Source organism: Heloderma suspectum, chromosome 1, assembly GCF_057233095.1.
Source record: "Heloderma suspectum isolate Gila_16-S chromosome 1, 16-S_ref, whole genome shotgun sequence".
Classification (NCBI taxonomy): domain Eukaryota; kingdom Metazoa; phylum Chordata; class Lepidosauria; order Squamata; family Helodermatidae; genus Heloderma; species Heloderma suspectum.
The window spans coordinates 358,548,777-358,573,705 of record NC_139458.1 but is presented as its reverse complement, the minus strand read 5'-3'; the positions used below and the strand labels follow the sequence as shown (position 1 = coordinate 358,573,705).

Sequence of the window (24,929 nt, the reverse complement as noted above, 5' to 3'; positions counted from 1 at the left end):
TCCAAAGCTCTGGGTGTCTCAAAAACCTACCTCCAGCAAAATCCTGTTGCCCCAAGAGTCCTTGTGGAGGGTTGGTGTTTGTCCCACAGCAGCACCGTCTCCATTGACTTGCATAATAAAGGAAAATAAAGGCTGCACCCCCAAAACCAGCTGATGTGGAGGGAAGCCCCCCTCCCAAGAACCCTTGAGACAACAGGATTGTTGCTGGGGAGTGATCTCCCAGTATTTTCAGGGGGTGCAGCCTTTATTTTTCCTACTGGACACCTCTCGCCTCAGGGATTTGCGGGGTGCCGTGATTCTGTGAAGCTCGAAATGCATCCAAAGCTTCAGGAATAGCCTTCTTTGCTTAGGAGAAGGTCCAGATACTTCCATACTAGCCTAATTCAGTTTGATATTTGGGCTTTGTCCAAATCGGATGCACTTCCCTAATCTCAGTGTCATTTCAAGTTTTGATCAGTCCAAAGTTATGTTCAGCAATGAAAGGGGCTTAACTTTGTGAAATAATGTAATGCTGTAATCAGTTTTTCATGTGCAGTACAATCGTATACATGTCTACTCAGAAGTAAACCCCACTGGGTTCAGTGGGACTTATTCCCAGGTAAGTGTGTATAGGATTGCAGTCTTAAGGTACATCTGCACCTTGAATTCTGTATTCAATTGCAAACACTCAAGCACAGTAAATATATAGTATTAGTATGGCATAATCTAGTATTAGTAGAATTGGAAAAACACACAACTAGTTTGAAATATGGAATGCCTTCAATATGAAATGAGCCCAGATCTTAGGACACCTCAGAACAAGAATCATGACTTTATCTAGATATGGCCTGACATCAATATGTAAAATCAGAAATAGTTTGGGAAAAGCACAAGCAGTGGAGGCTGGTGAGTGATTTTGGTGGGGCTGTGAATCAATTCCAGGTTTCATTCAGAACCACCCAGAACTCTAAAGGAGCTATCCAAGGTGCTGAACCTATTTTGAGGATAGGGCTCAGCACATTTGATAGCTCCTTAGAGTTCTGGCTGGTTCTGACTGAAACCTGGAATGAATTCGTATCTGACCAAAATCAGAACCACGAGCCTCCACTGAGCACAGGAGAGAACAATTTTGGATTACAGAGGACATATGGTTCACTTAACACACAATTTATTTAAAATGAATGAATGGAAATCTCTTGAAATTGGAAATCAATTGGAAATTGACCTTTAAATCTTCCCCCAAGATCTTAGTAATTAGACCAATAGTAAAACTGGAGTCAAACAAAGACCGGAACTCAACTGAGAAGGGTAGTGCATAATCCTCTTTCTGATAATCCTGTGACATTTGCATTAAAACTTGTAAAATAATTACAGTGACAATTCACAAAACAGTTTTGATGATAACACAAACATCCTGGCATTGGTATACCAACACTAGTAGTGGAATAAACCGTGTTTAAGTTAATAAAACAGCCACTGGTGATAGAATTGAACTTTTTGAACAGTTTAATTCAGCAGTTTTGCACTGGAGTTTTTCTTAAAGTTCCTTTGTTTAAAAATTACTACTTTAAAGTCAGCAGCAGATCATCCTGCGAGGCCGAAATATTCTCCCATTGGTTTCTCTATATTGTCCATTGTGATTACAGATTTATTCTTTTGGATATAGACTGCCCTGTTTGTAATTTCCACAGTTTGTATTTTTTTGCATTTCATTCCGTCTGACCTCACTGCTTGCATTTTTTGCTCCACACTCATGTGTGTTTATCAGCCAACTTAAGTTAACAGTTCATGTATCTGATGAACTGGAGTCCATTCCACAAAACCATATGCCATAATACATTTGTTGATACCACAAGACTACTGTTTCTGCAGACACAGACTAATATGGCTACCCCTCTAGAAACAGGATAATTTTAAAGTGAAGAGACTAAAGAAAGCATTCCTATTGTAGATTTAAAACATTGTTTATAATGGCTAGAATTTTTTTATTATTTTTTAAATTTTATTTATTATATTTTTAATCCTCCCAATAAAATTTTTTAAATGTTGTTATATTTTTAATCCTCCCAATAACCAGTGTTATCTGGGAAGATTACAAACAGTGGAGGGAGCAATCCTATGGTCCTTAGACAGCATCTCCGGGGCCATACGATATTCAGATTCCTGGATCCAAGGTCGGAGATGGCACTCTAACCTTGGATCCAGGAATCTGCGTTCCCCACCCCTTCCTCCTCACTCACTGCGCCAACTGCCTCTCTGTGCTTGCAAAAGCAACCTTGGAGAGGAGGTAAAGGGCGCATTTCTGTGGGTAGGGAGGACACTGGAGAAGCTGGCTTATGCCATAGCCTGGGGCTTCTCCAGCTTCCTTCCCTCTCCCTCTACGGTGCCCCAGCTAGACAGACAAAAAAGCCTGTCCAGTGAAAATGCAGAGCAGAATGGGCAGGGAGACAAAGATTGCTTCCTCCCCTCCTCCCACTCTGCATTGGATTCCCGTAAGTCCCCCCAAGTTCAGAGGCTTACAGGCATTGGGATAGGATTGTACCCTAAAAGACTAAAATTATATACAAACAGTTAAAATATGACATACAAGTATTTAAAAGAATACAATACAATATGATAGTCTAATGGTATTTCTGAGTTTAAAAGGTGATATGTAAGAAAAGGTGAGCTTTTGATTTGGTTGCATCCCAAACTGGGGTGATTTGGAAAGATTCAGAAGATGTCTGAATCAAATATGGGCTCCGTCAAAGTGGTCCAAATCTGAACCCTCCGAAAGACTCATTAGTGATTCGGATTTGGAGGGACGTAGAGACCTAGACAGTATGTCTGCAAAAACTGGTACATTTATCCCCAAGCTCTCCATGTAAGGAAAACACCAGGGTGGGGAGAGGAGGGAAGGAGCGGAGGGCTACAGTTTTGGGACTGAGAGCTCTAGTTTCTAATCACAGTGGATGGTTTTATCAGGGCCCTGCATTCCAAGTGCTTTGGGGAAGAGATATTGAAAATAATATATCACAGGACCATTTCAATCTTCAGTGCTTTTTGCTAGTTCTATTTCCTAGGAGCAGGAATGTTAAAAGAGTTTTTATGCAGTCTGTGGGACCAGGGTGTGGGCAGGATGTACCATTGGGTGCTTGCTTCAAAAATGCTGGATGTTCAGATCTTTCCGCCTCTGGCACCATATGTTCCATATCCTTCATCCACCCTATCTTATTTCGCTTTCTGTGACTTCAGAGCCGATTGAGCAGAAAGCCAGAAAAGGCCTTAAAATAGTGGTCATTTTTCATAATTCCCTAGCTCCTGCACCCATCCTTCTGAACTTTTACAAGTTTCCTGCCTAGGGACACCTCTGTGATGTATGCCATTTCAATACAAATCCCCTCCCCCAATATGGCAAGGTCCCCAAAATTTGAAGCTACCTTTCCATAAAAAAATGCTGTACTTATCATTCCAAAATTGTGCAGGTTTCTTAGCTAGGGCCATGTCTATGGTGTGTACAATTTTCATAAGAAAGAATGTAGGGAGAGAAGTGAATTCTTTTGGGGAAACCCTCAAATTGTAAATTCTGCTCTTACATAAAACCCCCTTAACCTGTTCATCTGAAACCTGGCAAGCTTGATCCCCGCAGAAGGGGCAGCTGTGTTGCACCTTTCATCCAATTCTGCCAAGAAACAAAAAAGTAATTGACAGTTCACTTTTAAAAACATTTTAATCTATGTTTTAAAGCAAAAACCCTCCTGGATCAATTTGTTTGAATTTGGAGAGATTTCATCCCAATCACAATTGAATTTCATCCAATTCTATCAAACAGCCAAGAAGTTACAGTTGTTTGTTGATTTCCAGTGATAGTCAGTGGGAGGCTTGAAGCTTTGAATTTCTGAATCAGCATTCGGATTCAGCCCTGAATCAAACTGGGCAACCTCTGAATCAGTCAGAAGCAAATTAGGCTGCTTTCTGAATCACCAAATCAGGGCTCAAACCGAACCTTGAGGTGGTGCACACTCCTATATGTAAGGCCCAAACCACCACCCTTTTGCACAGTTGTCCTATGGTCTCTTTTCAATAGGCAGTATGAAACCTTCCCTATAATTTCTGTGGATATTTCAACCTAACCAAAAAGTGGACATAACATACTTGGGTATCAGTCTGCAAAAGCAGATACAGTGGTACATCCAGTGCAGCTATGTGTGCAGACTTCTGCTTGCACAATGGGACTTTCTCTTCTCCTCCTCCCTACTGCAGTCCAGTATCCTACAACCCACCCCCCCCAAACTTTGTGGAGTGAATCCATTCCAATATCAGATGCTGTTCCACTGGCAGGCGAACACTATTGGATGGAACCCATACAATTTTTTGTAAGAGGAGGAGTTTTTCAAATTGTTAGTTTATATCATAACATTTATTGTGCATGTTCCACATTTAAATGCTTAATTATGCACTGCTTCTACTTTGAAAGTGAGTGGATTGCCTTGTACCATTTTTTCACCCACTAGCTGTTATCCAGTGTGCCAGGATATTGGACATCATAGTTTCCCATGCAAAATGCTCGCCATCTTCTTGTTTCTTGTGCAAGGAGCAAACCAGTTTTGTTCAGTATTGTACAGGATACCAGGCTGTTTCTCAACAGAACAGAGTATTGTTCATACTTTCCCCTTCGGTGCAATAAGACACCGCTTCTCCCATCTCCACTTTTTCCACAAATCCTCAGTAGCTGTTCAGAAACTTGTTATACTGGCACATTTAGCTATAGAGGCACTGCGATTTTTGCTCCTAACAAAAATCATGGAAACACATTGCACCCCAATTTTCAGATAAAGGTACAATGAAGGAAACAATCACTAAAAACTATCAATTTTAATTATTTAAAGGTTATTTAATCCCTTTTACAATAACAAGCCAGTACCATCTCCCCTCTTCCAGCTAAATGAAGTCAACTTGTAAAACTGTTCATCAATACCTAACATAGATTTACTTGAAAGTAATGGTGTTTTTTTGTTTGTTTTTTTTAATGTAGTGCTTTTTCTCTGCCTCCTATATTTTTTACAATTTTTCCCTTTGGTATGATTACCTATACTTGTCTACTACCCAGCTCCATACACCTAAGTGTTAATGACTGTTCCGAGATGTTAAATGGAGGTGCATACGTGAACTGACCCTGACATTAAAGTTCTTGCTTGTTTAAAAACTAGGCATCAGGTTTTTCATCTTTCTGCTGACACTATTTTCATTCAGACTTTTACTGAATACCATAAGGGTGATTTTAGAAAGATTATGATCCTTTTTTGCTCCTCTAAAAATAAAAGGAACATGGCATGAAGGCAAAACGTTCATTTGAAGTCCAATTTTTATTTATTCATTTTTACATTCTATTGCATAAATGCCTGTATACAGATTGGCATGAACTGACCTGTACACTATATTCCTCATCTAAGGTCCTGCTCCAGGTGCAGCCTTCAAGGGAGGCTCAAGGCAGCAACAAGGGAAAGGGCCTTCTCAGTGGTGGCTCCCCAATTATGGAATGATCTCCCCAATGAGGCCTATCTGGCACCAACATTGTTATCTTTTCAGCACCAGGTTAAGACTTTCCTCATCTCTCAGGCATTTGGCAGCATATGATGAGGTTTTTAAATAGGTCTTGTATTTTTCTTATTGCTGATTGTTCAAAATTGTTTTAGATGTATGTGTGTCTCTGTGTGAGCTGTTTGCTTATATGCTTGTACGTAAATGGTTTTAACAATGTATTTTAAGGTTTTTGATCTTTGTAAACCACCCAGAAAGTCAGCTACTGGGTGGTACAGAATGTAATGAATGAATGCATAAAGCAGGGATGAGGAACCTCAGGCCTGTGGGCATTCCTCATTTGGCCTAACAGCTTCTTGCCTTGGCCCTGCCTCCAGCCCTGGCCCCTCTGCCACAGAGGGAAACACTCTTATCTCCGATCAGCAGCTTATCAGAGATAAGTGCTTTTCCATGCTCAGCACTGGAAAAGGCTCCCTTTCTCATCACTTAGCAGGGGAAATTCTTATCTTCAAGTAGCTGCTGATCGGAGATGAGAGCTTTTCCTTTGGGCCAAGACCAGAACCAGAGCAGGAAGCTGCTGAGTGATTCACTTCTGCTTCCTTCTGAGCAATGTCCTGCAGAGGCTTGCCCTGCTTACTTGTGAGTGTAGAGATGATGTTCATGCTTACTTCTGAGTAGACATGAAAATGCTTGATGTTCGGGATGCTATTTGAAAGTGCTGGTGAGTGATTCCTTCCTCTTTACTTCTGAATAGGCATGCGAAGGCTTGTCCTGTTTATTAGTGAACAGACATGCTGCTCGTGCTTATGTCTGATATGCTTCCTACTATCAGCTGGTAACAATGGATTTGGGTGTAGGCCCTGCCCACTTGACATTTGGCCCCACCCGCCACTGGTATCCAGCTCCCAAGTGCTTTTCTGAAATGGACTTCAGCCCTTGGGGTCAAAAAGGGTTGTCACCTCTGGTATAGAGTATGATGTCCCATTGCATAACAGCAAAGAGAATATTTCATACACATATCCAGACAATATCCCATGACCTGTCACATGCTGCCAAATGCCTTGAAGTAGAGTAAATGAAATTCTCAGAAGTGAAATGGGTGCTTTCTCTTCATGCCAGTGGGGCCATGGGTCAGGTGACCTGTGGATCCTGGCAGCCAAATCACAGGCTTTCCCAGGGTGGGACTTGTTGCTTTTATTCTTGCAGTGGAACGGTGTTCGTGGAGGGTGTGCATCATTGGGCAGATAGTCTATCTTGTTTACTTGAGGGTGAATGGTTGATGTTGCAAATAGCTGCTCTAGATCTATGTGGCTTTAATGAAAATGGAGTTCCATTCCCATCAGAAGAAACAATGCCATTACATATTTTGTGAAACTAATATAAAATTAATAGAATGTAGGATTTTATTTTGAATGCAGTGATATGGGGGGCTCAGAATTAATTTTGCTGTTTTAGCATTCCTGTCATTAATTAAAGAAACAGTGATACATTTTAGATAAAAAAGACTTCTGTATGGATCAGAGCCCTGTATTCGGGGAGATGAAGGCCGCAATCCTATGTATATTTTCTTGGGAGTAACTCTGAGTCTACATGCATAGTTTTGCATTGGAAATGTGTTTTTAAGCTTATGATTTAACACCTTAATAACCACTACCTAAAGGATTCAGAATATTTTCAAAACTTGTTAAGTGAACACAGCTGTCTAACAGCAGAATTGCATATCATATAGCAAGTTTTCCCCTTCTACCTCCGTAGTGTGTAATACAAGTTATTACATGCCCTGATGTGCATTTTCTCATCCTCTCCAGCAGCGGTCAATTACATGGAGTTGGAAACACACAGTGGCTGCATTCAGACATTCATATTTTGGTTTACTAAGCCAAGTTATGAATGAGCCATGTGCTTGTGCATACAGTCCCTTCCCTCTTTCCTTTTTGGCATACCACAATTGACCCTAGAAGTCTTCAATTAACCATAGTTTCTGGCAATTTAACTGGCAAATGATGGTTAGCAGGTTTGGAACAAACCAGGAACTTAAACCAACTGCTCAGTTCAGCTGTAACAGGCATACTATAGTTACTTGATGATTCCTGACTTATTGAGTCACACCAAGAAGGGAGGTGGGAAGGGTCCTTTTGAGGATGGAGTGCTGCTGCATATCTTGAATTATTAAGGCAAGATATGATTGTTCGAATGCAGCCCAGACATGGGGCAAACTGTACTAGACATTTTGGAGGGAGAGGGGGCATTGCTCAGTTGGGGAATACGTTCATAGCATGCAAAAGGTTGCCAGTTCAGTCCTTTTCTTTCCTAGTTGAACATGTCTTATACCTCAGGGCTGGGAAGGATCCTTGAGAGCTGCTTAATGAATTGGACTACATCGAGCAGTGGTCTGATTCAGTTTAGGACTGCCTCATATGAGCTCGGAATGGATTTCTATTTTCAGTGGCAGCCTGGTGTTTGGCATAACGTGTCGTTTCACCCTAATTGTTTGGGGCTTGCTTACTGTGTGTTTATCTAATGGAATTATTTGAATGCCTGGAGAGGTATAGAGTGACATCTAGCGGTGCAAAATTAATCTGAACACTAATTACGTATCCTACCTGCTTGCTTATCTAGCGAAGAGGTCTTCTGGTTGCATGTTTATGTCATGACCTGGATCACAGAGGTTACAGCAACAGCTATCTTCAGAAGTTCGATCATCCGCTGGCAGCTCTGTATTCCACCTCAACCATGGAACAACACCATTTCTCACAGACAGTATCTATATTGCAGGTAATTAATTACACTTTGAATCAAGAGCAGTTCAGGTTCAAAATGTGAGAAGCAGTAGGTTTGGCTTCAAGTTCCATGTCTTTCCACAGTAGGCTTGTTCCTCTGGTGGGGTTTGCAAAGAGTTCTTGAAATGACAAATCTAGAAATAGACATAGCTGTACTTTTGTATGAGCAATCTATTTTCTGCTATACCTTTTAAAATTTCCCATTATTTCATTGTTCCATGTCGGGTTTCTGTGCCTCCAGTAATAAAGAATAGTACGTATTTGCAAAACGTGAAGTTTAAAACCAAAAAGAAAACATAATTAATAATGTTAATAATGAATGTTAAGGACTAATGTTGTAATAACCTATGTTTATTAATGATTTACTGAATTCGCAAAGCAATCCTATGGAGGTTGGAGCAGCGGGAGTCTGTGGCGGAGGAACTGCCACTTCCTAAGCCCTACCGGGCTCTTGCTGCCAGGATGGAAGGAGGGGGTGGCTTTTTACCTTTTCTTTTTTCTCACCATTTTTTCTTTTCTTTTTTCCCTCCCACTAGTTGCAGTGGGAGTGAAAATAACAATGCCAGCTCCCAGGCTGACATAGGTTTCCCCCTGTTCCAGCAGTGTGCCCAAAGAACAAGTTAATTTTGGATCTAACGGACCCAAAGCTGCCCCCAACCCGCTCTTGACACAAACTTCCAGAATACCCTGCTTTTTGCAATTACCACCCACAAATCATTGCCACAGGGGCAGCCACCAAGGCAGAGTTTGCCATTGCTGGTCAAGGGAGAACCTCCACAATAGCCCTTCCTCTCCCTGGGCAGACCTCCCTCTTTGCCCACGGAGGGGGAAGTCTGCACTATCCTCCAAGGGACCACAGGATTGCACCATGATTTACTGAAATTTGCACTGCAGTGTGAAGTAGTATCTTAAAAATCCATACATTTTTGGAAATGTATCTAGAGTTGGTACACAGTAATGTGTCAGAAGTTAAAACTAAGTCCTTGATAAATGGATTTTTTTTTCTTCTTAAAGATGCTTCCATAATCCACACTACCTCCTAAGCCAAACTTTGGGTGGAACGACATGTTACAAACATCATAGGGATGCTACCAAAATGAGCATCCCTATAACAGATCTCATTCCTATCCCATAACACTGGGATATCCAATGCAGTGCCCATGGAGAGCTCTCTTTGCATTCACCAGGCTTCCTGTCGCTGATTTTAATTTTATTTCTTAAGATATTTAGGGTTTTTTTTAACTGGAAGGTTGCCATTTTGCAAAAGCAAAGTGTTGCCCTCTTTATTTGGGTTCAGAAGAGTGGTTTTGTGTTTTGAATCACAGACCCCCACCTCGGCCTTGTACTTAGGTTCTTGGGCAAGTTACTTTTCTTTTGGTCTTACCGTTTTGCCTTCTGGGGAATGAGTGCTTTGTGACCACCCAGTTTGGGGACTCCTGCCATAACATGTAGTGATATTTAACCCCAGTGTTTTCTGAGGGTTTGCCCTTGAAAAGCTCAAGCATTTTCCAAGCATCTTTGAGCTGGGGGTATGGCAGTTAAAGAACAATTTTGGAGTTCTGGGGAAAGGGGACAAAGGTACCTCTGAAAAAAAATGGGCGTGTGTACATGGAATATACATGTGCATCCATTTGGATCCTGGCCCAACATAAAGAATTTTCTATTGAACCCAAACTAAATTTCAGTGCCCTTTGCAAAGATTGTCAAAATCTTTTGTTACGTAGTGGGAATGACAGTGCTGTATATTTGAATATAAATTGGATTAAAATGACGTTTCTAAAACAAAGGCTTAAAATAGTTCAAAATAAGATGTTATGCTGTTTATTTTAAAAATTATGTTTTCATAGCTTGAAGGCCACAATATTTTCTCTAATTTGAGCTCCAGTGAGTATGAGCAAGTTCTAGAAATCATCCGCAAAGCCATCATTGCTACAGATCTTGCTCTATACTTCGGAAACCGAAAACAGTTGGAAGAGCTGCATCAGACGAGATCACTAAACCTTAAAAACCAAGCACATAGGTAAAGAGCAAGTGAATGTTTATAACTCAGCTTATATTCTCAGTGATGTTGTTTTGCCAGTGATGAAGGTTTTTTATTAGCGCTTTAAAGGTTTGACTTACCATGACTTCATTTATATTATCAGTAATGTGCACACAACACTTCATAAATAAAGGAATCCCTAGAATGGCAGAAGAGTCAACACTCTTAAGATAAGTTACACAATAACTTCAGCCATTCAGGAGACTTCTGATAACTAAGCATGGAACTTTATACAAGTGCATACAAGCATAGCAGCAGAAACGAAATCTAAACTACTCTCTTGCTTGTACCTATACACTCAAATAAAAAACTGAAACTCCAATTTATTATTCTGACCACTACAACATTTCAATTTTTTTTGACAGAATTGGATGAAATTTGCAGTCATGTGTGTCCCTTCTGAGGGGATGAAGCCTGCTAAATTTCAGCCAAATAGAGGTGTGCGTGTCAGGGGGCAGTTAGCAGATAAATAATTTTAAGTTTGAGATTTTTTAAAAAGCTGGATGCTCTTTGTGGTTTTGTATACAATTTGCATGAACATGACATGCAACTAGAGGTGCCTCCAGCCTAGGTAGGTTCCCTGCAATTTTTTCAGAAGGATAGTGGCAGGGGTTAGGGAGGTATGAATAAAAAAAGAATTTGAAAGCTTTAAAATATAATTTGTGGTTTGCTCCGTTGCACCAAAGTCACAGAAAGTGCAAACCTGATTATGGCAGAGGTGGATGTGGGCATGAAGCAGAGGCAGGACTTGCACATCTAGCATTCCAAGGAAGCACCAAGTTCCAGTGCTACACCCTCCCAGTCCTGGCATAAGAGGACGCTTGAACCAAAATGGAACCTTATTGCTGGCACTTTACAGAAAAAATGTTGGCAGAGTAGCTTTTCAACTCAGCCCTGAGGGAAAGCCAACAATAGCTGGGAAGCATCTGGTTCGGGCTGAATCATCCCTAGGGGATGAAGATAAAACCGTTGGTCATGGAACTGACCAGATGGGAGGCAACCCTGGATTTAATCCTAAGTGGTGCCACCCAGGCCCTAGTATAAGTTATAACTGTTGCTGAACCAATTGGAAACAGTGACCACCACAGTGCTATCAGATTTAATGTATATTTAAGTAGAAAATTGCCAAGGAAGTCCAACACAGTCACATTTGACTTCAAAAGAGGACACTTCTCTAAAATGATAGAACTGGTAAAAAGGAAGTTGACAGGAGGAGTCAAAATGGTTAAATCCCATCATAATGTGTGGAGGTTACTCAAAACCACAATAATAGAAGTTCAGCTAGAATGCATACCACAGGTTAAGAAAGGCAGCACCAAGTCCAAGAGTATGGTCAAGGAAGAAGCTATTGGAGAAAAGAGGGCTTCCTTCAGAAAATGGAAGTCTTACTTAAATGAGGAAAACAAAAGGGAGCACAAGCTTGCACAAAGGCAATGCAAGTAGACAATAAGAGATGCAAAAAAGCATTTTGAGGAGCATATAGCTAATAATGTCAAGGCCAACAATAAAGAATTCTGTAACTATATCAGAAGTGGGAAACCAGCTAGGGAGGCAGTTCTTTGAGAGTGTCAATAAGCATGTGGACAGGGGTGATCTGGGAGACATTGTTACTTAGACTTCCAAAAGGCTTTTGACAAAGTCCCTCACCAAAGATTCCTGAGCAAACTTAGCAGTCATGGAATAAGACGAGAAGCCATCTTATGGATCAGTAACTGGTTAAAGAACATAAAGCAGCGAGTAGGAATAAATGGTAAATTCTCCCAATGGAGGGATATAAACAGTAGGGTCCCACAGGGACCTGTATTGGGACTAAAACTTTTCAATTTATTCATAAATGATTTGGAATTAGGAGTGAGCAGAGAAGTGGCCAAGTCTGCTGATGACACAAATTATTTAGGATGGTTAAAAAAGGAGAGATTGTGAGGAGCTCCGGAAGGTCTCTCCAAACTGGGAGAATGGGCATCAAAATGGAAAATGCAGTTCAGTGGAAGCAAGTGTAAAGTTATGCAGGTTGGGGCAAAATATCCCAACTTCAAGTATAAGCTGATATGATCTGAGCTAGCAGTTGACTGACCAAGAAAGAGATCTTGGGGTTGTGATGGACAGCTCGCTGAAATGTCGACCCAGTGTGTAGATGTTGTGAAAAAGGCACATTCCATGTTAGGCACAATTAGGAAAGGAATTGAGAATAAATCTGCCAAGATCATACTGCCGTTATATAAATCTATGGTGTGACCACACTTAGAATATTGTGTACAGTTCTGGTCACCACACCTAAAAAAGGATATTGTAGAATTGGAAAAAGTGCAGAAAAGGGCAACTAAAATGATCAAGGAGCTGGAGCAACTCCCCTATGAGGAAAGGCTACAGCATCTGGAATTGTTTAGCTTAGAAAAAAAGGCGAGTAAGGGGAGACATGATAGAGGTGTGCAATTATGCATGGTGTGGAGAAAATGGATAGGGAGATGTTTTTCTGCCTCTCTCATAATTGTAGAACCGGGGGTCAGCCCATGAAGCTGATTGGTGGGAGATTCAGGACTGATAAAAAGAAGTACTTCTTCACACAGCGCATACTTAAACTATGAATTTGCTACCACAAGATGTAGTGATGGCCACCGATTTGGATGGCTTTAAAATGGGATTGGACAAATTCATTGAGGAGGAGTATCAATGGCTACTAGTCTTGATGGCTATATGCCACCTCCAGCATAAGAGGCAGTATGCCTATGTACACCAGTTGATAGGGAACATGGGCAGGAGGGTGCTGGTGCACTCATGTCTTGCTTGTGGGTTTCCCGTGGGCAGATGGTTGGCCACTGTGTGAACAGAATGCTGGAATAGATGGACCCTTGGTCTGATCCAGCATGGCTCTTCTTATGACTGCAGGCACTGGTCAAAGAAAGGGCAATGGATGCACCTTTACTATCAGGCAGTCACTATCACCTCATCAGAGAGGTGAACAGGCATTTCTGGAGGTAGAAAGCGTGTCAGTGCACCTCTTCCAGGCACAATCCCCACATCAGTAGTGCAGAGGCACCATGCTGCAGCAGAGCACTTCAGTGTTGAGATCTGCACTGAGAGAGAGGTGGGGAGGCAGAGGCAGTGGCAGGAAGAGGCAGCCTTGAATGCCAGATGTCGCCCACTATTGAAAACACCTGTTCATTCCGAATGCTGGTTGGTAAGCAAGACACTCTGTCCGTCTTTCTTTGTTGTGTGTACGTCTGCCTGTTATACCATTTCTGTAAAACTCTCCATACTTTGGAAAGCCCATGGAGCCTGAGCCCTAACTACCCTTTCGGGCAGAGGCGGTGTTTTGGTCTTTCTTTCTGTGCTGAGAAGCCCAGCTCATCACTGTAGCTTTATTTTTAAGGAGCTGCAGTCTTCCACCAGTGCAGGTGTCCTCCCCCCGCTCCACTACCATATTCTCTAGTCCTAGCAGCAGTATGAAGAGGAAGGGAAGGGCATGGAGATTGCAGAGGAGACCTCGGGCATGGTAGAGTCTCCTTGGAGAGGAGGGAGAGATCTTCAATAGCCCTCAGCGCTCTCCCCCTTCAAGGGGCAGCAGCTCTCATTGAGAGTTGGCAGTGCCAAGAGATGCCCCTTCTGCTGCTGTGGTGCTCACCCAGACAGGCAGCAGGAGAGTCTGGGTCACCACAGACGTGGGGAATTGTAGTGTGGGATCATTTCAGATTGATGGAGGATCCCAGCTGTGCTACCTGCTTGGTGGAGCTCGTGTCCCATGTTATAAGGTGCTGGCATTCAACACCTTGAGCAGGAGGTGGTGCTCTCTCTGTACTTGGCAGCCTAGGAGAAAGTGCTGGAGATGCTGCGGAGGGCAGAACCACAGATGATGCACTTCGCCTCTGACATCTGGAGCAATCCAGGTACAGTGTGCACATACTTGCCCCTTAAGGGGCACTGATGGGAGGCTGTGGGGGCAGGAACAGCCAGCACTGGTAGGACACAGATGGTAGAATTTAGGTGGGCCACCTTGAGGTGCTGCTGCTGCTTCTAGGCAGACAAACTGTAGCAAAGAGCAGAAAAACCATTGAAAACAGTTTCTGATACGTTCTGCATCTATACCAAAGGCCCAGTGACTGGAAGTAAAAATAAAGCCCTAATAAAATCATTTACCATTTATCAAGAGCTTGGGGCATGTTCAAAAATATATCAAATTCTGGTGAAAACAGAGAAGCCTAAGTTCTGTTCAATTTCAGCACATTAGTTTGATGACAAATAGATTTATTGTAGATTAAAAGGAAGGCAGCAGCATGCGAAGGCAGCATGTTATAATCAAGCATGCATATATCACTGGTGTTTTGCCACTGACTACCAATCCATTTTGAGCACTGGAGTAGAGATCTGATTCACCAAGCAAAGAAGTACACCTTGTCCCACATCAACATGCCCGTTCTTAAGATCTTCAAGGCCCTTCTGTAGAGGACCAAAAGAGAGGACCAAAAACATCCATAAAAAGCAACAAAGGAAAAAGACAGCTGTCCAGATGAAAATGGTTCCCAACTAATTTCAAGGAAACTCTTTATCACGGGGAATGTTTAGGCTTTTTTAGTAAAAAGTGTTTGGAACAAGTTTTCTGCTGCAGCATACCTAAGCAGACATGAAACATGCTACGAACCATATCCACCTGTGCAGCTGACTTTTTTTTGTCTTTCCTTCTGTAGTTAGGCAGGTGGCTACTGGAGAAAGTGCCTCTATAGTTTTGGTACCCAAATTGTAGAACTTCTTCCCAAGTCATTTTCACTGGTCTCCTCATTACTATATTTTAGCTGCCAGGTGAAATATGTTCTGTTCTTGCAAGAAATTTAGGGGTATTTAATTTCTTCTTAGCATCAACTTTAGTGTTGGCTGATTTTTATGTTTTACTTTAGTTTTTAATCTGCTGTTTTTCATGGTTTTAGGCTGCAATCCTCTACACACTTACTTCTGAGTAGACCTGCCTAGGATTGCACTGTTAGTGTTTCTGTGTGTGTATGTATGTGTTTCTGTCGTAGTGGTGGTATTGTTAGCTGCCTTGAGGACTTGGCAATAAAGTGAAATATAAATGTAGACGATAACTAAAATAATAGGCTGTTTTTGTCCATTTTGCTTGTGATTATCACAAAATGTTGTTCTCCTGTGATAAATAATAATATGACTGTTATAAGTTGCTGATTGCCAATGTAATTAATGGACATACTGTTCCTGGTAACCAACAGAAGCAACAGCTGTGCATGTACTTTCCTTTGCACAGATCTGTCTTTGCATTAAAAGCATGTAGCAATCCAATCTCAATATTAAATTCAAGTAGTTTCAATAGAAATTTTAATTCCTGGTATATAAATATAGTATATATTTAAAAATCAAATAACAAATATCTTTAAACTGCATGACAAGTTTTGAGTTATTATATTCTAGGGATCGTGTGATTGGGTTGATGATGACAGCTTGTGACTTGTGTTCTGTGACAAAATTGTGGCATGTTACCAGATTGACAGCCAGTGATATATATGCAGAGTTTTGGGCTGAGGTATGTGCATTTCATTATTTATTTGTTTAATTTGCATGTGCACTGGTAGACGTGTTGTGGAAGAAACTAAGCTCAATATTATAGATCATGAAAGCTAATCTTACTAAGAGTGCCATGTAATTCAGTTTTAATAAGGGTGCTTCAGGATGAGATTTTTATTCTGCAATCATGCTGCCTCAAACATGGAATTTTATGGGGGATCTAAGATGTCATTGTCTTCCATTTGTAACCCTCCATGTGTTTTCACAATTTCTTCTGTCTTTTTTCTTACGAAAAAAATCTGTTCACTTCCTTCCTGTTTTCAGCCTAAATTACTTGCATAAACTGCCATTTCATTCATGTAAATGAAATATTTTTCCTTCAAAAAATAGTTCTAAAGTTCCCTTCTATCACTTTTCAGAAAATTACAGCAAACACCCCACTCTGTAGACAGAATTAGGCAATCAGCAGCAAACACAGGATTCCTGATCCCATATTTGCGTCTGATATATGAAGGGCGGGGGGTGCAGATGGGGAGAAGCAAGAGGTGGGAGCATTATGCCTGACTCCATGCCACTGGTGTTGAAGGGTCCCACAAGGTTCCATCTTAACCCATGCTTTTTATCTTGGTGGAAATGCTTGGTGAGGTCATGAGATGGTATGGAGTAAGGTGCCATCTTATAAAGCTAAATGTGGCCGTTTTAGCCTTCTATAGTGGTTTGCCACTGAAATTCATGGGCAAACTGCCAGTGATTTTGCCACCGTCACAGATTTCAGCAGGGGGGGTAGTGGGGCCCACCACTGTATCACGTGTTGCCCACCACTGCACTAGCGAGAGGGACCTCTAGCAGAATGCCAGTAGCATGTGATTCCCAGAAAACCTGTTGCACCAGCTAACAGAATTGGTGTTGTGCTGAAGGTCCCTTACTCTAGCGCGATGTAATTTATGTTAGCACTAGTGTTGCACTGGACACTGTCCGCTATGCTGAACCACTGGGATCTTCAGTCTGAACATGCATGGTTCTTCTTCCGTGTTAAAAAACCATTCTCTTCTGTTGTCTTTTTAAATTCCCTCCCTCCCGTCCTGGTCTTATCTTTAATATATTGAATTCTACGTATGCGTTTTTATATAAATGGAAAACATTTGGGGGCTAAATAATCAAGAATAATCAATTGTTTAAGGATATTCGTATTATTTTGTCTTACTCTTTATTTTAGGGTGATGAAATGAAGAAATTAGGTATTCAACCTATCCCTATGATGGATAGAGACAAGAAGGATGAAGTTCCTCAGGGCCAGGTAGGTCTAAAAATATTTGAAGTTTCAAATAGGTATTATTTAAATAGAAAGTAGGTGTTCAGATATTTAAACATTGCTGACATTTTTTGTTTCTGTTTGCTGGTCTGATTTTCATTCTTTTTATAAAAGCTCCTGAATCAGAATGCTGTTGTAGAAAAGAAAGCAAAAACTGCAGGGAAGTATTGTCAGAGTCACTGCTGTAGCATACTACTTTATTTATAGCTCTCCGTTTTTCGTCACTTTTTCCCATGTTATGTTAATATACTGAATAGATGAAGCTACTGAAGACCTCAATAATGGTAATTATATATGAATAAATGTAGAGGAGTGCAGGAAATGAAAACAGAAGAGAAATATATAAATAATAAACAAGTACTTAACTCATGGCTGGAATTTTGACCTGATTGCCATGAAACGTGCAACACTGGTTATTGATTCATGGAGTGCTCATGTTCATTCCACAGAAATCCAGACCAAAGAGAAAAGTAAATGACTTGCTTGCTTAATGGCGTCTTTTGACTTTGTGTCAAGCCCTAATAACAAAGATGGTTTAAAGCAAGATCAAATTCTTCAAGAGTAGAAACTGGTGCTAAAAGGCTAACACATCACGAACAGGGAGGCTTGCCCAAGCTGTGGGCTCTTAGCTCAGTTGTATAGTGCATTTGCTTTACATTTAGAAAGTCACTGGTTCAGTTCCGAGCACGTTTAGTTAAAGGGTCTCAGATAACAGTGCTAGGAAAGACCTCTGAGAACCTAGAGATCACTGCCAGCCGAAGCAGAAATTACTGGGCCAGATGGACAGAGTCAGTATAAGACACTTCATATATTCACATATAGGTCTAAACTACAGTGACAATATGTAACGGGCATTCACATAAGCAGGTTTATTTTAAATTTGACAGATTTGAATTGCTACGGGAATTTTCAGTAACTTTTGAGTTGACTTTTCACTGACCTTTAAGCTTGCTGACATGAGAAAAACAAAGTTTCCCACCTAAACCCAGGAAAAAGAAAAATGTGCATCAGATAAGAAAGTTGGGAAAAGGATAACTGCTTACTGTACTATTTTTCACATATTTTTGCTTAAGATGCAAATAAAAGATGACATAAAACATTGTGAGAAGTAAACAGGACCTACAAAAGAGAACTAGGTGGCATCCGGTTTTCAGGGGAAGTGCTGTGTCACTCCAAATCATAGCTGGGAACTTTGAAAAAAAAACCACCACCCTCATTGTTATGTGAATCATATAAGGAGCACTAATAAAAAATCATATAAATATGAGAGCCAGAGCACAGGGACTCCAGGACATAACATCTGTCCTCACAGAAACAGACATCAGTTCTCACAGGACACAACATCTGTCTTCATGGGAGCGCAATGGCACCTCATTGACTTCTCTGCTCTGTTTTGCTTCAAAATCAGAAATGTTACTTAAATAAAAAACATTACTCTTTACAATGAAAGGCAATGCTCCTGAAACAATTCTTTAAAAGCTTTTTAAAATGTATTTTTGTGTGCTCTTATATCAAATGTAAATCATGTAAAAACTGCTTAAAATGTTAAAAGTAAAAAATGAAAAGACATGCATGATCTCAAAGTCCTCAATTTAAAAACTCTGTGTGCTAATACTCGGAATTTTGTAAACTTAAGATTTCTATGGTGGCACTTCGTTTTAGGAAAATGGCATAGAATACATTACCTGCTGATCCATGAGCAAGCTAAATACAGAAATCCCATATCATAAAATCCCTAGACACAAAACTGTCACAAAATGCCCAAGTTTACTCTAGGGCTCTTTCTATAAGTAAGATTATTTGTCTGTCTGTCTGTCTGTCTGTCTGTCTGTCTGTCTGTCTCTGTGTGTGTGTATGTGTGTGTATTTCAAAGTTGGGAGTTAGTTGGTCATCCTTTTTTGATTGCCTTCCCGTTGACTGATTCTCATGAAACACACTTCATTAGAAAGTTCTTGATGTGCAGATTCCACGAATAACAAGAGACAATCCAAAGTCAGGAGTTTATTTATGTTCAGAAAGCTTTTTTTTTTTTTTTAAGAATTATGCTGTCTTCTGTAACAATGGACTATAAAGTTTTCTATTTATTATCAAAATGTCAAATATAATTAAACAAACATAATTCATTGCAAATTGGAGCAAAATGAAATATGAACACAAAAAAGTCTCTGTACACCTTTATACACAGAGATGCAGGCCAAAGTACAATGATAAGCCCATAACATATGGCCTGTAAACAAATCGTGAAGGGATCTACGTTGCCATGCCTCATCTGTCGTCTGCGCTCATTGGGAAACCTTAAGATTCAGGTTGTCAGTGGATCACAACAAGGACATTACAGTGGCCACCCTGGAGTTTATACCAAGATAATTGTATTAAGGAAGTTTTGTAAAGATAAAAGATGTAGCACTGAATGTTTCAGTAGATGCAGTTAATTAAGTTACACCTTTTGTTAGATTTGATTTTTCTCCACGAACTGAGTTTGTGGGTAACCAACTGGTAACAAATGTTTAGAAAACATTTTCTAGTATTGAGAATTTCCCTGCCAAGTACATTTGGTTTTGTGCCTTTCTGATTTACTTAATATAGCCTTTGTTGATTTTTATTCTGTTCTTTTTTTTCAGATTGGGTTCTACAGTGCTGTAGCCTTGCCATGTTACACTACGCTCACACAGATCCTCCCTCCCACAGGGCCACTGCTTCGAGCATGCAGGTGAGTTGCACAGAATATCATTGTCGACTGAAAGCCATTTAACAAGCTGTCTACTTTCAGACAAGAAGTGAAACTAAATGTATATTCCTACTTAGATACTCTTTCAAAAGTGTAAACTGGGTGGGAAAGAGGTAACTAAGATTAGGGATGGTGGAGAAATCCACTGCGGATTCAAATCAGACTAGACTCAAGGATCTGGCCTGTGAAGTCCTCAGCAAACCAGCCACACTCACCTCCGAGTCCATCAGATTTCCTGCGGGGTGGCTCTCCAGTGCTGTTGGTGCTGCCGAGGCCCTTCCTCCCCACACCAGCTGTCGAGGGCTTCCTTAATGGCCAGCGTGGGGAAGAAAGGCCTCGGGGGCACCCCCAGCACTCTCGGCCTGGCCTTCTCTTGAGGAGAGCAAGGAGAGAGCGCAGGGGTGCTGCCGAGGCCCTTCTTCCCCATGCTGACTGTCAAGGGCTTCCTTAACAGCTGGCACGAGGAGAAAGTGTTGCAGCGCAGTCAGCCCCCAGTGTTTGTGCCATGGCCTCCTCTTGAGACCAGGGGGAGAGTGCTGGGGTGCCGCCAAGGCCTTCCCCGTGCCGTCTGTCAAGGGCTTCTTTAACGTCCAGTGTGGGGAGGAAGGGTCCTGGCACAGTCAGGAGGAGAGCCACCCCACGAAATCTGACGGACGTGGTAAGGCTCTAGGGAAATCTGCGGGGCTCCAAGTGGCCCAGATTTCCCTGCTGTGGAACCGCCCCCCCGAACCAGAAGTCGGGTTCACACACCCCTAGCTAAGCTACACTAGTTTTAACTAGGGATGTCGGACAATTTCTCCACGAATCTCCGGGAGGCCGAATCTCCGGGAGGCCGAATGCCCGAAATTAGTGGAGAAATGGTCCGCCCCCCCCCCCCGCCCCGGAATAGGACTTCACTTTGCCGAATGTCCCTGGCGCTGGTGGCTCCCGGTGGCGGTCCGGCGGCAGCAGCCGGTCTTCCGACCGGCCACCACTGCCGCCATTTCCCAGTAAAAAAAAATAACAACAACAAACGTGATAGGCTACGTAAAGATTTACGTAGCCTATCACAGCTAGATTTTAAAAAAACACTGTGATAGGCTACGTAAATCCTTACGTAGCCTACCAAGGCTGACTTTGGGGGGGAAAAAAAAGGGCGTACGCAAATGGCGGTGCCCATGGGCGCCGCCATTTGCGTACGCGCTATTCCCCCCCCCCAAAGTCAGCCGTGATAGGCTACATAAGGATTTACGTAGTCTATCACAGCTGACTGCAGGGACACAAATGGCGGCGGCTACGGCCGCCGCCATTTGCATCCCGGCCAGCCGGGAGGATTCGCGGCCGGAGGGACGGGGCGCCTCCCCCCCCGGCCAGAATTTTGGCGGGGAGGGATGGGGCGCCTCCCCCCCACCCAGAATTTTGGGGGGAGGGACAGAGCGCCTCCCCCCCACCACGAAGCAAGCTGCGGGATGAGGTAAGGGACTTTCGTCCATCCCTAGTTTTAACTAACTACCTTCTAGAACAGAGGAATAGACTTAACTTTGCTCCATGACTTAGGTATTATTATTCAAAACTTTGAAAAAAAAACCCCACACAATCAGTTATAGTTATATTAAGAATGGTTTGCTGCTTAAAGTGACTATGGAGATGGAAGTATGGCACAGTAAGACACAGCTAAGTTTTGGAGTATGGGGTTACTGTAACAGGGCTAGGATCATGTTATTGTGAAGTAGAGTCTACTTAATCAGATGCATGAAGTGTTACTCTACGTTTGCAGGAATATATATACACATGGTTGTTGGATAGAATGTGGAATTATAATCAGTGAGGTCAGAAGGAAATGAAATGCCAAAAGTACAGACTGTGACAATTACATTAAAGCTCAAGGCAGTAATCCTATACCCATTTACCTAAGAGTAAGCCCTGTTGAACCCAGTGAGACCCATTTCTGAGTAGGCTTGTATAGGATCGTGTTGTAAATGTAGGTAAAATCTTTACCGTGATCATTCACAAAGCAGTATTGATGATTACACAAACATCCTGAAATCAGTAAGCTAATCTACACATGTACTAAGATAAAAACATGTTACCTTGATTCAGGCTACAGGAGATAAAATTGAACTTTTTGATAAAGTTGTAATTCAGGAGTTTCATGCTGGGGTCTCTCTTTGAATTTCCAGAAAATTGAGGGGTCAGTTAACAAAAACAAGAGAGACCAATCCTTATGAAAATATTACTGCTGATTCTTGTACACCAGTACTAATACTTATATGCCTTATTTTGAAAAAGGAGTAATCTTATATGTTTGGTTGGCTTTTTTTGCTTCTCCAGAGAAAATCTCAAACAATGGGAAAAAGTGATACGAGGAGAAGAAGCTTATGGATGGATACCTACCCAGCCAAATAGCACTGCATCAGATTCACTTCCTGTGAAGATTGATGACTGATTCATGTTTAAAAATGTATTGAAGACCCCCTCTCCCTTTTTAGGCTTTTAAAAGGATAAACACTGCAAATGCTAACTGGGAAGACTGCGTGCAGATTTCTTTCTTCAGTGATACAGTGTGAACAGAGAGAGACTGACTGACAATTCAGCTTTTCAGAATCAGCTATCAAAGCAAATGTTTGGCTTGTAAATATTAAAGACTGGCTTTTTCTTATGGGCTACATTGCTGAGGCCTTAATTTAAAATTCTTTGGGGGGAAGGCAAATCTTAGGGATTGCTTTTAAATTGTGTCTTTATACTAGTGGGGTGGGGTGGCATTTCAATGGTACTTTTATTATACTATACTGTGGCTGGCTTTAATACCAGTTTCACTTGGTTAGTTCTTGGCTATAAATAGGGCATTTCCATATTGCTTTTGTGAATGTTTTTTGTTTGATCTTTGTGTAATCAGTTTGAACTCCAGCAGAAAATCTCTGGGGCTGAAACTTATCATTGAGTTTACAGTACTTGAATTTATCTTGCTGCAAACGGGGGGGATTTAACTTCCAGACAGAAGACTCCAGAAATGATTTTATTAACATCATAGCGCAACTGCTTTATTGCACACGATAGACATGTGAAAGGATATAATGTATGGTTCTTCAAAGTGATTTGATAAGTTAGAGAACGTGTCTATGTCTACACTGGAAATAATAGAATATTTACCTCTGGTAAGGAGAGAGATATGTATCTTATCAGGTACCTGAGGGCCTTCCGGTCAACATTTGTAAGAGTAATAGGGTGAATTTCAGTTGCGGCAGTAGAGAACTCTCAAGTAAATAACCCAGTCAATTTATATTTTTACAAATATTAGAGAAACATGCTTCCAAATCCCAACTAGCCCACAAAAAAACAGGATCTTCTAGACAAAGTCATATTTACTAGAAGTCATAATGATACATTCATAATAAATAAAGCAGATGTTCTCACTAGCTTTTGCGTTGCTCATCTAGTACTATTCTGACCTTGCTTCAGATAATTGGGAACCATCATTAAGAAATTACTTTTGTCTAATCTTGTAAGCAGGTTGCTTGCTGAACAAGAGTTGATTTGGAAACCATCCAATATTGTGAATGAAGGTCTGTGTTGACTTGGGCCTCAATTCTGCAAATAATTACATGGTGCAAAGCATGTGTATACCTGTGCAAAGCATGTGTATACCTCTTTGCAGAACTGAGTTATAGACCTGGTGCAAATATTTTAACTTTAGCAGAGTTTTATAGGGTGTATAAATAAGCCATGGGATTTAATCTTAGCACCACTGACCTCAATGTGAGTTCTGCTGTTGACTTGAATGAATGGTGTTTTCCTTTGCCCTTTTCCTTGTGCCAATTCCCACCAATCTCCCAAGTGTGTAGAGTCTATGGGGAGCAAGATTATACTTGCCTTTGGGCCTGGCTACAATTCATGTACTGGATATAACATTTAAGATGCATGAAAAGTTACTGTGAGGCTATCTATATGCAGGTTGATACCTGTGAACTCTGAAAATGACTCGTGTACCAATATAATTTTTTTTAACAATAGACCCAAATACTGTAATTCCCAGAATACTTTTGTTGTTGTTGTTGCTACAAAGCTTCAGACCTGGGCATGATGCTAAGGAGTTATTGAAGGAATGTTAGATGTAGACTTCAGTCTAGTGTATGTCCATCCTCCCTGCAGTACAAACAGCTCTTTTGACAAGCTTATGTATATAGATACTATGATGGATTTGGGGCAAAACTACGTTAAAATTATATTTTTAGCTAATTGACAGTGCTGACTTTTTCATTCTTGTTCAATATACTACACGGACTTTGTTGTTAGTACATTGTTCATAATACTATATTATCCCAAAATATTTACCCTGTTTTAAAAAAGAAATTTTACTGTCCAATTTCCCAAAGAGTTTTGCCTTAGGTTATAATTGAGCACATACTCTTTGTTCGTAAGTGTGCAGTGTCTGGTCAGAAATGTAACTACAGAAATATACGTGAGCCTGTGCTATAAATAAATTTGTAGGTTTAACTTTGTACTCTGGCAGGTCATTTTAAAGACCCAGGTCCTTGAAATGATCCAGCTGTTTTGACTGTCCTAACAGTAATGGTCCTCTGTTTATTCACTTTAATCATTCTTAGAGTCATATATGGGCATTGCTGCCCAGCACAACCAAATAAGTATTAAAGGAAGAACACACATCAAGTATGATCTGATTTGGTTTATCTGGGTATCATATACATATAAAAACAAGTACATTAACCCAAACATTCCTGTGCAGAATGTGTATACATCTAGAAAAATGGGGGAGTTGGTAGCATGCAAGAAAGCATTCTAGATATGGGATAAAATGGTAAATATTCAGAGTATACAGACTTGGAGAGCTACTTTGCATGTATGGAGTATGGATCCTCCACAGCCTACTCCCTGGAGTGGATAATCATGTATGTGATGGCAGGGTCTGTAAGTTGTTTGGTATATATTATCCCTACATCCAATCATTCTACAAGTGAATGTGGTCCAGTTTCACAGTGATGACCCTCACTTGAAAGCAGCATCACAATTACGAAAATAGACTTCACTCCCATGTACAGTGATTGCATGGATAGCTGAATCACA

At 41.1% G+C, this 24,929-nt stretch overlaps 1 protein-coding gene across 2 annotated transcripts in view; it reads left to right on the top strand.

The window, feature by feature from the left end:
* PDE10A (phosphodiesterase 10A) overlaps positions 1 to 24,513 on the top strand; it is a 171,919-nt gene extending 147,406 nt beyond the window's left edge. For both annotated transcript variants that reach the window (XM_084827987.1, XM_084827986.1), the window contains 6 exons: positions 8,119 to 8,274; positions 10,127 to 10,299; positions 15,736 to 15,847; positions 17,045 to 17,125; positions 19,762 to 19,850; positions 22,179 to 24,513. In XM_084827987.1, the coding sequence (XP_084684113.1) occupies positions 8,119 to 8,274; positions 10,127 to 10,299; positions 15,736 to 15,847; positions 17,045 to 17,125; positions 19,762 to 19,850; positions 22,179 to 22,293 (726 nt within the window). In that variant the 3' untranslated portion in view covers positions 22,294 to 24,513. The remainder of the gene's footprint in view (positions 1 to 8,118; positions 8,275 to 10,126; positions 10,300 to 15,735; positions 15,848 to 17,044; positions 17,126 to 19,761; positions 19,851 to 22,178) is intronic.
* Positions 24,514 to 24,929: the final 416 nt, after the last annotated feature.